The following is a 13,250-nucleotide window of genomic DNA, read 5'->3' as shown; positions in this document are numbered from 1 at the left end:
ATCCGAATTCCGTTGGTAATTCATCCGAATTCCGTTGGTAATTCATCCGAATTCCGTTAGGAATTCATCCGAATTCCGTTAGGAATTTATCCGAGTTCAGTAAGGAATTCTTCCGAATTCCGTTAGGAAGACTTCCGAATTCCGTTGGGAATTCATCCGAATTCCGTACGGAATTCATCCGAATCCCGTTAGGAATTCATCCGAATTCTGTTAGGAGTTTATCCAAATTCCGTTAGGAATTCATCTGAATTCCGTTAGGAATTCATCCGAATCCTGTTAGGAATTCATCCGAATTCCGATACGAATTCATCCGAATTCCGTTATGAACTCATCCAAGTTCCGTTAGAAATTCATCCAAATTCCGTTAGAAATTCATCCAAAGTCCGTTAGTAATTCATCCGAATTCCGTTAGGAATTCATCCGAATTCTGTTAGGAATTCATCCGAATTCCGAAAGGAATTCATCCGAATTCCGATAGGAATTCATCCTAATTCCGATAGTAATTCATCCGAATTTCGATAGGAATTCATCCGAAAATTAGATAGAAATTCATCCGAATCCCGTTAGAAATTCATCCGAATTCCGTTAGAAATTATTCCGACTTCCGTTAGGAATTCATCCGAATTCCGTTAGGAATTCATCCGAATTCCGTTAGAATTTATCCAAATTCCGTTAGATTTATCCGAATTCCGTTAGATTCATCCGAATTCCGTTAGAATTCATCCGAATTCCGTTAGAATTCATCCGAATTCCGTTAGGAATTCATCCGAATTCCGTTAGATTCATCCGAATTCCGTTAGAATTCATCCGAATTCGTTAGATTCATCCGAATTCCGTTAGATTCATCCGAATTCCGTTAGGAATTCATCCGAATTCCGTTAGATTCATCCGAATTCCGTTAGGAATTCATCCGAATTCCGTTAGATTCATCCGAATTCCGTTAGGAATTCATCCGAATTCCGTTAGAATTCATCCGAATTCCGTTAGAATTATCCGAATTCCGTTAGAATTCATCCGAATTCCGTTAGAATTCATCCGAATTCCGTTAGAATTCATCCGAATTCCGTTAGAATTCATCCGAATTCCGTTAGAATTCATCCGAATTCCGTTAGGAATTCATCCGAATTCCGTTAGGAATTCATCCGAATTCCGTTGAGATTCATCCGAATTCCGATAGAATTCATCCGAATTCCGTTAGGAATTCATCCGAACTCCGTTAGAATTCATCCGAATTCCGTTAGAATTCATCCGAATTCCGTTAGAATTCATCCGAATTCCGTTAGGAATTCATCCGAATTCCGTTAGGAATTCATCCGAATTCCGTTAGGAATTCATCCGAATTCCGTTAGAATTCATCCGAATTCCGTTAGAATTCATCCGAATTCCGTTAGAATTCATCCGAATTCCGTTAGAATTCATCTGAATTCCGTTAGAATTCATCCGAATTCCGTTAGAATTCATCCGAATTCCGTTATGAATTCATCCGTATTCCGTTAGGAATTCATCCGAATATCGTTAGGAATTCATCCGAATTCCGTTAGGAATTCATCCGAATTCCGTTAGGAATTCATCCGAACTCCGTTAGGAATTCATCCGAATTCCGTTAGGAATTCATCCGAATTCCGTTAGGAATTCATTCGAGTTCCGTTAGGAATGCATCTGAATACCGTTAGGAATTCATCCGAATACCGTTAGGAATTCATCCGAATTCCGTTGGTAATTCATCCGAATTCCGTTGGTAATTCATCCGAATTCCGTTAGGAATTCATCCGATTTCCGTTAAGAATTTATCCGAGTTCAGTAAGGAATTCTTCCGAATTCCGTTAGGAAGTCTTCCGAATTCCGTTGGGAATTCATCCGAATTCCGTTGGGAATTCATCCGAATTCCGTACGGAATTCATCCGAATCCCGTTAGGAATTCATCCGAATTCCTTTAGGAATTCATCCAAATTCCGTTAGGAATTCATCTGAATTCCGTGAGGAATTCATCTGAATTCCGTGAGGAATTCATCTGAATTCCGTTAGGAATTCATCCGAATCCTGTTAGGAATTCATCCGAATTCCGATACGAATTCATCCGAATTCCGTTGGTAATTCATCCGAATTCCGTTGGTAATTCATCCGAATTCCGTTAGGAATTCATCCGAATTCCGTTAGGAATTTATCCGAGTTCAGTAAGGAATTCTTCCGAATTCCGTTAGGAAGTCTTCCGAATTCCGTTGGGAATTCATCCGAATTCCGTACGGAATTCATCCGAATCCCGTTAGGAATTCATCCGAATTCCTTTAGGAATTCATGCAAATTCCGTTAGGAATTCATCTGAATTCCGTTAGGAATTCATCCGAATCCTGTTAGGAATTCATCCGAATTCCGTTAGGAACTCATCCAAATTCCGTTAGGAACTCATCCAAATTCCGTTAGAAATTCATCCAAATTCCGTTAGTAATTCATCCGAATTCCGTTAGGAATTCATCCGAATTCTGTTAGGAATTCATCCGAATTCCGAAAGGAATTCATCCGAATTCCGATAGGAATTCATCCGAATTTCGATAGGAATTCATCCGAAAATTAGATAGAAATTCATCCGAATCCCGTTAGAAATTCATCCGAATTCCGTTAGAAATTAATCCGACTTCCGTTAGGAATTCATCCGAATTCCGTTAGGAATTCATCCGAATTCCGTTAGGAATTCATCCGAATTCCGTTAGGAATTCATCCGAATTCCGTTAGGAATTCATCCGAATTCCGTTAGGAATTCATCCGAATTCCGTTAGGAATTCATCCGAATTCGTTAGAATTCATCCGAATTCCGTTAGAATTCATCCGAATTCCGTTAGAATTCATCCGAATTCCGTTGAATTCATCCGAATTCCGTTAGAATTCATCCGAATTCCGTTAGAATTCATCCGAATTCCGTTGTTCATCCGAATTCCGTTAGAATTCATCCGAATTCGTTAGAATTCATCTGAATTCCGTTAGAATTCATCCGAATTCCGGTGAATTCAGGTTCAGTTGAATTCATCCAATTCCGTTAGGAATTCATCTGAATTCAATTCATGAATTCCGTTAGAATTCATCCGAATTCCGTTGGGAATTCATCCGAATTCCGTTAGAATTCATCCGAATTCCGTTAGATTCATCGAATTCCGTTAGAATTCATCTGAATTCCGTTAGAATTCATCCGAATTCCGTTAGAATTCATCCGAATTCCGTTAGATTCATCCGAATTCCGTTAGAATTCATCCGAATCCGATAGAATTCATCCGAATTCCGTTAGATTCATCCGAATTCCGTTAGAATTCATCCGAATTCCGTTAGGAATTCATCTGAATTCCGTTAGAATTCATCCGAATTCCGTTAGAATTCATCCGAATTCGTTAGAACTCATCCGAATTCGTTAGAATTCATCGAATCCGTTAGGACTTCATCCGAATTCCGTTAGGACTTCATCCGAATTCCGTTAGGAATTCATCCGAATTCCGTTAGGAATTCATTCGAATTCCGTTAGGAATTCATCCGAATTCCGTTAGGAATTCATCCCAGTTCCGTTAGGAATTCATCCGAGTTCCGTTAGGAATTCATCCTAACGGAATTCGGATGAAATCCAAACGGAATTCGGATGAATTCCTAACGGAATTCGGATGAATTCCGTACGGAATTCGGATGAATTCCTAACGGAATTCGGATGAGTTCCTAACGGAATTCGGTTGAATTCCTAACGGAATTCGAATGACTCTAACGGAATTCGGATGAATCTAACGGAATTCGGATGAATTCTAACGGAATTCGGATGAATCTAACGAATTCGGATGAATTCTAACGGAATTCGGATGAATTCTAACGGAATTCGGATGAATTCTAACGGAATTCGGATGAATTCCTAACGGAATTGGATGAATTCTAACGAATTCGGATAATTCTAACGGATCGGATGAATTCTAACGGAATTCGGATAATTCAACGGAATTCAGATGAATTCTAACGGAATTCGGATGAATTCTAACGGAATTCAGATGAATCTAACGGAATCGGATGAATTCTAACGGAATTCAGATGGTCTAACGGAATTCGATGAATTCTAACGAATCGGACGAATCTCAACGGAATTCGGATGAATTCTAACGGAATTCGGATGAATTCTAACGGAATTCCGGACGAATCTAACGGAATTGGAATTCTAACGGAATTCGAATCTAACGGAATGGATGAATCTCAACGGAATTCGGATGAATCTAACGGAATTCGGATGAATTCTAACGGAATTCGGATGAATTCTAACGGAATTCGGATGAATTCCTAACGGAATCTCGGATGAATCTAACGAATTCGGATGAATTCTAACGAATTCGGATAATCTGATTCGGATGATCGGATGAATTCCTGACGGAATTCGGATGAATCTGACGGAATTCGGATGAATCTCGACGGAAATTCGGATGAATTCTGACGGAATTCGGATGAATTCTGACGGAATTCGGATGAATTCTGACGAATTCGGATGAATTCTGACGGAATTCGGATGAATTCCTGACGAATTCAGATGAATTCCTGACGGAATTCGGATGAATTCTGACGGAATTCGGATGAATCTGACGGAATTCGGATGAATTCTAACGGAATTCGGATGAATTCTAACGGAATTCGGATGAATTCTAATGGAATCGGATGAATTCTAATGGAATTCGGATGAATTCTAATGGAATTCGGATGAATTCTAACGGAAGTCGGATGAATTTCTAACGGAAGTCGGATGAATTCTTGACGGAATTCGGATGAATTCCTAAAGGAATCGGATGAATCTAAAGGAATTCGGATGAATCTAAAGGAATTCGGATGAATTCCTAAAGGAATTCGGATGAATTCCTAAAGGAATTCGGATGAATTCCTAAAGGAATTCGGATGAATTCCTAATGGAATTCGGATGAATTCCTAATGGAATTCGGATGAATTCCTAATGGAATTCGGATGAATTCCTAATGGAATTCGGATGAATTCCTAATGGAATTCGGATGAATTCCTAACGGAAGTCGGATGAATTTCTAACGGAAATCGGATGAATTCTTGACGGAATTCGGACGAAATTCTAACGGAATTTGGATGAATTCCTATCGAAATTCCTATCGGAATTCGGATGAATTCTCAACAGATTTCGGATGAATTCCTAACGGAATTCGGATGAATTTCTAACGGAATTTGGATGAATTTCTAACGGAACTTGGATGAGTTCCTAAAGGAATTCGGATGAATTCTAACGGGATTCGGATGAATTCGAACGGAATTCAAATGAATTCGAACGGAATTCGGATGAATTCCGAACGGAATTCGGATGAATTCTAAAGGAATTGGATGAATTGCTAAAGGAATTTGGATGAATTCTAAACGAATTCGGAAGAATTCTTAACGGAATTTGGATGAATTCTAACGGAATTTGGATGAATTCCTAACGGAATTTGGATGAATTCTAACGGAATTCGGATGAATCTAACGGAATTCGGATGAATTCTAACGGAATTCGGATGAATTCTAACGGAATTCGAAAAGAATTCTAACGGAATTCGGATGAATTCTAACGGAATTCGGATGACTTCTAACGGAACTCGGATGAATTCCTAACGGAACTCGGATGAATTCTAACGGAATTCGGATGAATTCTAACGGAACTCGGATGAATTCCTAACGGAACTCGGATGAATTCTAACGGATTCGGATGAATTCTAACGGAATTCGGATGAATTCTAACGGAATTCGGATAAATTCTAACGGAATTCGGATGAATTCTAACGGAATTCGGATGAATTCTAACGGAATTCGGATGAATTCTAACGGAATTCGGATGAATTCTAACGGAATTCGGATGAATTCTAACGGAATTCGGATGAATTCTAACGGAACTCGGATGAATTCCAACGGAACTCGGATGAATTCCAACGGAATTGGATGAGTTCCTAACGGAATTCTGCTGAATTCTAACGGAATTCGGATGAATTCCTAACGGAATTCGGATGAATTCTAACGGAATTCGGATGAATCTAACGGAATTCGGATGAATTCTAACGAATTCGGATGAATCTAACGGAATTCGGATGAATTCTAACGAATTCGGATGAATTCTAACGAATTCGGATGAATCTAACGGAATTCGGATGAATTCTAACGGAATTCGGATGAATTCTAACGGAATTCGGATGAATTCTAACGGAATTCGGATGAATTCTAACGGAATTCGGATGAATTCCTAACGGAATTCGGATGAATTCTAACGGAATTCGGATGAATTCTAACGAATTCGGATGAATTCTAACGGAATTCGGATGAATTCCTAACGGAATTCGGATGAATTCTAACGGAATTCGGATGAATTCTAACGGAATTCGGATGAATTCTAACGGAATTCGGATGAATTCTAACGGAATTCGGATGAATCTCAACGGAATTCGGATGAATTCTAACGGAATTCGGATGAATTCTAACGGAATTCGGATGAATTCTAACGGAATTCGGATGAATTCTAACGGAATTCGGATGAATTCTAACGGAATTCGGATGAATCTAACGAATTCGGATGAATTCTAACGGAATTCGGATGAATTCTAACGGAATTCGGATGAATTCTAACGGAATCGGATGAATTCCTAACGGAATTCGGATGAATTCCTAACGGAATTCGGATGAATTCTAACGGAATTCGGATGAATTCTAACGGAATTCGGATGAATTCTAACGGAATTCGGATGAATTCTAACGGAATTCGGATGAATTCCTAACGGAATTCGGATGAATCTAACGGAATTCGGATGAATCTAACGAATTCGGATGAATTCTAACGGAATTCGGATGAATTCTAACGAATTCGGATGAATTCTAACGAATTCGGATGAATTCTAACGGAATTCGGACGAATCTAACGAATTCGGATGAATTCTAACGAATTCGGATGAATTCTAACGGAATTCAGATGAATTCTAACGGAATTCGGATGAATTCTAACGAATTCGGATGAATTCTAACGGAATTCGGATGAATTCTAACGGAATTCGGATGAATTCTAACGAATTCGGATGAATTCTAACGGAATTCGGATGAATTCTGACGGAATTCGGATGAATTCCTAATGGAATTCGGATGAATTCCTGATGGAATTCGGATGAATTCCTAACGGAATTCGGATGAATTCCTAACGGAATTCGGATGAATTCCTAATGGAATTCGGATGAATTCCTAATGGAATTCGGATGAATTCCTAATGGAATTCGGATGAATTCCTAACGGAAGTCGGATGAATTCCCAACGGAAGTCGGATGAATTCTTGACGGAATTCGGATGAATTCCTAAAGGAATTCGGATGAATTCCTAAAGGAATTCGGATGAATTCCTAAAGGAATTCGGATGAATTCCTAAAGGAATTCGGACGAATTCCTAATGGAATTCGGACGAATTCCTAATGGAATTCGGATGAATTCCTAACGGAAGTCGGATGAATTTCTAACGGAAGTCGGATGAATTCCTGACGGAATTCGGATGAATTCCTAACGGAATTCGGATGAATTCCTAACGGAAGTCGGATGAATTCCCAACGGAAGTCGGATGAATTCCAAATGGAATTCGGATGAATTCCTAATGGAATTCGGATGAATTCCTAACGGAAGTCGGATGAATTTCTAACGGAAGTCGGATGAATTCTTGACGGAATTCGGACGAAATTCTAACGGAATTCGGATGAACTCTCATCGAAATTCCTATCGGAATTCGGATGAATTCTCTACAGATTTCGGATGAATTCCTAACGGAATTTCTAACGGAATTTGGATGAATTTCTAACGGAACTTGGATGAGTTCCTAACGGAATTCGGATGAATTCCTAACGGAATTCGGATGAATTCCTAACGGAATTCGGATGAATTCCTAACGGAATTCGGATGAGTTCCTAACGGAATTCGGATAGAATTCCTAACGGAATTCGGATAGAATTCCTAACGGAATTCGGATGAATTGCTAAAGGAATTTGGATGAATTCCTAAAGGAATTTGGATGAATTCCTAAACGAATTCGGAAGAATTCTTAACGGAATTTGGATGAATTCCTAACGGAATTTGGATGAATTCCTAACGGAATTCGGATGAATTTCTAACGGAATTCAGATGAATTCTTGAAGGAATTCGGATGAACTCTATTCGTAAATCGGATGAATTCCTAACGGAATTCAGATGAATTCCTAACGGAATTCGGATGAATTCCTAACGGAATTCGGATGAATTCCTAACGGAATTCGGATGAATTCCTAACGGAATTCGGATGAATTCCTAACGGAATTCGGATGAATTCCTAACGGAATTCGGATGAATTCCTAACGGAATTCGGATGACTTCCTAACGGAATTCGGAAGAATTCCTTACTGAACTCGGATAAATTCCTAACGGAATTCGGATGAATTCCTAACGGAATTCGGATGAATTACCAACGGAATTCGGATGAATTACCAACGGAATTCGGATGAATTCCTAACGGTATTTGGATGAATTCCTAACGGAATTCGGATGAATTCCTAACGGAACTCGGATGAATTCCTAACGGAACTCGGATGAATTCCTAACGGAACTCGGATGAATTCCTAACGGAATTCGGATGAATTCCAAACGGAATTCGGATGAATTCCTAACGGAATTCGGATGAATTCCTAACGGAATTCGGATGAATTCCTAACGGAATTCGGATGAATTCCTAACGGAACTCGGATGAATTCCTAACGGTATTCGGATTAATTCCTAACGAAATTTGGATGAATTCCTAACGGAATTCGGATGAATTCCGTCAGGAATTCATCCAAATTCCGTCAAGAATTCATCCGAATTCCGTCAGGAATTCATCCGAATTCCGTCAGGAATTCATCCGAATTCCGTCAGGAATTGATCCGACTTTCGTCATGAATTAATTCATCCGAGTTCTGTCAAGAATTCATTCGAATTTTGTCGGAAATTCATCCGAATTCTGTCAGGAATTCATCCGAATTCCGTCAGTAGCGAATTCCGTCAGTAGCAATTCCATTAGGAATTCAACCGAATTTCGTCAGGTATTTATCCGAATACCGTCAGAAATTTATCAGGAACGCATCCAAATTCCGTTAGGAATTTATTCGATTTCCGTCGAATGCCAAAAAAATGAATGACTGCGCACAGACATGCACACACATACAGACATCACCTAAATTTGTCGAATTGAGTTGATCGGTAAACACTATGAGTTGCCGGCTTCTATAAAAAATTTGGTTTTGGAACTTGGTACATATACGAGAAAGCAAAAATCGATTTCGGAGAGATTCCGAACGGAATTAGGAGAAATTCTTATCGAAATTCGTAGAAATTTCGATGACTTTGAAGTTCTGAGAAATTTTGGCGCAATTCGAGACTTTTTTTTAATTGATTGAGGCGGAATTGGAAGAAATTTCTGACCTGACATAGTTTGGAAATATGTTTTCCTGAAGATGTTCGAAAATATATACGACAAAAAAAAACCGAAGACATTTGAATTTATTGTTGACGTAACTTCGGATCTGTGAGGAAATTGTTTTTGTAATTTGGATTATTTCTTCTGGAGGGAGGAAAGCTGGCGAAGTTTCTGCTAAAATGATTTTCTACAAAAATTATACAAAAATTGGAAAAAATATACTAGGTTCAGAGCAAATTCTATCGAATTTAGACAATTTTCATATATAACTCGAAGGAATCAAGGGGAAGTTCTCGACAATAATTCAGAAAGAATTGCTGATAATTGAGGATTTTTTTTGTTGAAGCTTGGATACATACATATATTTTGTTGAGATTTCAGACCATATAGCTCTTATTCAAGTTACGGATAAGCCAAGGCCACATTTGTGCATGTGGCACGTCCATGGTTGAATAAAAGTTCATATCGAAAATTTAATTTTATTATACCAGCACGTCAAACAAATCTACTTATGTACCCCAATTGGCGCCCATTATTTCCATGCTTTTGGCTGAAACAGCGTTGCCCAAAAATATCTTGCTTCAATGTTTCCGCTGACTTTGATAATGACCCTCACAAATCGCCCATTGTCTCCAAATTGCAAATGCTAATTGTTCCTTTCTTCCTCTCTACTTCCAGCGATTCCACCGCAAGAGCCGATCTGGTGCTTGGAGCGCCGCGATTCGGGCCACCTCTTCTGGCGGCGGGAGTCCTCCAAGGTGAAGTTCCGCTACGACGTCGAGGTGCTCGAGTTCACGAAGGATCCCTGCGAAGACCAGCTGCTGATCACCGACAGCGAGATGAAGGACAAATCCAACCACAGCCAGCTGTCGAACATGCTGGTGGTGTGCGCGACCTGTGTGGCGGCCATTGCCGTCACCGTGGTCCTGCCCTGGTTCCTGATAGGGTCGGCGTAGACTGGAACTTCCACCGATTGGAACACGAGATATTAATAATTAGGATTGACTAGATTTGTAAGGAAGGGATCAGAACAGTGATCAAGCGCACAAACACTCACACTCACGTAGGAGGATTAGGGATGAAGCGATTTCCACTTTGTGTTACCAAGATATTATTCACACAAAAAGCAAATGCATTATCTACGGAAATGTGAGGTTGGGAGCGTTGCTATCAACTGAGAAGCAATTTATCTAGTTATATAGTAGGGTCGGTGTACCAATTGTCGCCATACATAAGAACAACTATTTTTAAAAAAATAAGTAAAAGGCATGTGGGTAGACTTTATATATCAAGCGAAAGGTTTTACTTCCTGCTCCTTAGAACAGCTGTGAAAACCACAATAAAATTTGTTATTATCCTCAAAATTGATTAATCCATAATAGGAACGGATGCACCAGTTGTGGCACTATTCTTAATTTTGGTTCCTTATTTGGCAAATCCCATTGTTTTCTTATGGGACTGGCCAAATAGGGACCACTAGTGCGACAACTGGTGCAAAGGAAGTTGAAAATTAAGCAAAATCAATTTTTACAATTATGCTTTGCTTGTTTTGAAGGAAATCAAAGGTGTTATCGTGTCATATGAATATGCTTTATCGATATGAACTTGGTTTGCGGTGATTTGATTGATCATTTGGTATATAAAGCACTAGTGCGACAACTGGTTCTATAGCCACAACTGGTACACCTAGCCTAGATAAAAGTAGTATTTTTTAGGGATGTGATCTTTGATAGATGTTTTTATACGATTGAATGGATGTATATATTTGTTATGGAATCGGAAGTTTTTAATTCTAGCGAGATAAGGAGTCACCAGTTGCCTTTTTTTCCAAATAAAAGCACGAACCTGAATGATGATATGGAAATGCTTACACATTGCGCAACATATTCCGGAAGCTAAGATAATTTAGGTATATTTATTGTCACTTTTCAAGTGTGTCCAAGTCTACGCACCAAACTTCAAGCTTAAGGGTCCAAGTTCAATGTCCGAATTTGAATTTATTTTCAACTTAACGGACGAAGTCGAAACTCATGTCCATATAAAAAAAACCCAATCTAACACAAATCTTTAAAGTCCAATAACAAGTCCATTTTTGATGCTGTTTGGATTTGAACGCCTTTCCGGGAATGATTACAAATTTCACAACGCATCAGTCAGCAGGATGCGGAATAAATAAACAAATTGCTACCGTGATTGTTTATTTTTAGAGGAGTTATTCACAGATTTTAAAATCCCGCAAAAACGAAACGATAACAAAGCGCCAATGGATATCTGAGAATGGATATTAATTTTAAGACGTGTGTACGTACGGGCATGTGGGAAGTGCTGCAGACGTCGTCGATCAGTCAGTGAAAGCGTAGAAAACACGAACTCGAGCGGTTACGAGGTTTGGGAATAATGGTTTTATTTTTTGGGGGCTTGTGTTTTCCATGCAGATGACACCAGTTTACGAAGCGTAGCAAAAATCTTCATCGGAGATATTTTTATAAATTTTGTTTTGTATAAATATGAAGATAAAAATTTGTAAGTAATTTTGCTTAAAGTTGTAACATATCAGTTGATTCGAATCATGCTTATTTGTTTAAATTTTGTATTGTTTTTCTTAAGTTTGAATTGTTTTTTTTGTTCCTGTTTTTCTATCAGTTTCTATTTATAAAAAAAAAACGTTTTACGGGTTTTTAAAAAAAATTGTTTAACCTTTTCAATAGTTTCCAGAACATGTGATCGTTATTTTGAAATTTTTTCCAATATCTTATTAGTTTAGCTAAATTTTCGTACAAAATGATTTCAATCGATATTAATAATTCACATAGGTTTAGCTATTTTATAGTTTGTTTTTCTTATTAATAAAATTTCCGACAGCTTTTGGTTTAAAATTGAAGTAAACTAGTGTAACCCACCAACAAAACCCCATTCACCCTCCAAAGGAAATGGAGATCGACAGAATTGGCGCGTAAAAACTGTCTGGTGAGGCTGTGTGATGGCCGGTCATAAATGGCGGAAAAGCAGCGTAAATATTTTTGAAACTTATTCAGACATACAAGTTCACCCGGAACCTTGGTGCTAATCTCGTTTCAAGTGCCAGATGGAGTCCGTTTGTTGATTTTTGCTCGCAAATAAATTGTGATCGTTTGGGGTGGAGTAATTCCGCATCCAACACAAGGCATCAGTTGGTATTAGAAAACCGGGACCTTGAGGCAAGGCGGCACTGATTTGTTGTGCTAATGACTGTGTGAATTAGGTGTTATCTGTATAGTGATTAGTCGATTTCTTGGTATGCTTTTTCAAAATCGTGATAAACGAGGAAGAAAATTGGAGGTGATCCGAAGTACCTAACTCAATTTTATGTTTGAAAGGTCTTTTATGTATTCCACTAGCTTTCTTCCATAATGGGAACGGTGAAAGGTGATATTGAACAATAAAAGTTCGTAAGTAGTTTTACACAGATTGAATGATATAAAGTGATAATAGTGCTTAGAACGATTGACATGAAAATGTTGAATAAAAATATAAAGTGAATATATTTATAAAGGTAAATCATTATTAATTATGTACTTTTCATCCGAATTTCCCTTAAATGTGATGTGATTACTTGTCGTTTCGCGATATGATGTACGATGTGTGTGCCTATTGTCTGTGTAACGATCAAGGATGAAAAAGATGTGTTGAGCTAAAAGGTTTCGCAAGCGACAGGATAATCTACGAAACTTTGACATCATGGTGCTGCAGGAAATTTTCTGGACAGGACAGAAAGTTTTTAAAGCGGGCATCGAGCGACTACCATCTGTCAAAGCTTTGGCACCACAAAC

General features: G+C 38.6%; 1 protein-coding gene across 4 annotated transcripts in view; it reads left to right on the top strand.

Moving 5' to 3' along the window:
• LOC134208763 (uncharacterized) overlaps window positions 1–12,978 on the top strand; it is a 59,790-nt gene extending 46,812 nt beyond the window's left edge. For all 4 annotated transcript variants that reach the window (XM_062684688.1, XM_062684687.1, XM_062684686.1 and 1 more), the window contains one exon: window positions 10,120–12,978. In XM_062684688.1, coding sequence (XP_062540672.1) covers window positions 10,120–10,397 — 278 coding nt within the window. In that variant the 3' untranslated portion in view covers window positions 10,398–12,978. The remainder of the gene's footprint in view (window positions 1–10,119) is intronic.
• The last annotated feature ends 272 nt before the right edge of the window (window positions 12,979–13,250 follow it).

The sequence above is a fragment of the Armigeres subalbatus genome, chromosome 2, assembly GCF_024139115.2.
Source record: "Armigeres subalbatus isolate Guangzhou_Male chromosome 2, GZ_Asu_2, whole genome shotgun sequence".
NCBI classification, from domain to species: Eukaryota; Metazoa; Arthropoda; class Insecta; order Diptera; family Culicidae; genus Armigeres; species Armigeres subalbatus.
This window is presented reverse-complemented; position numbering and strand designations above follow the sequence as displayed.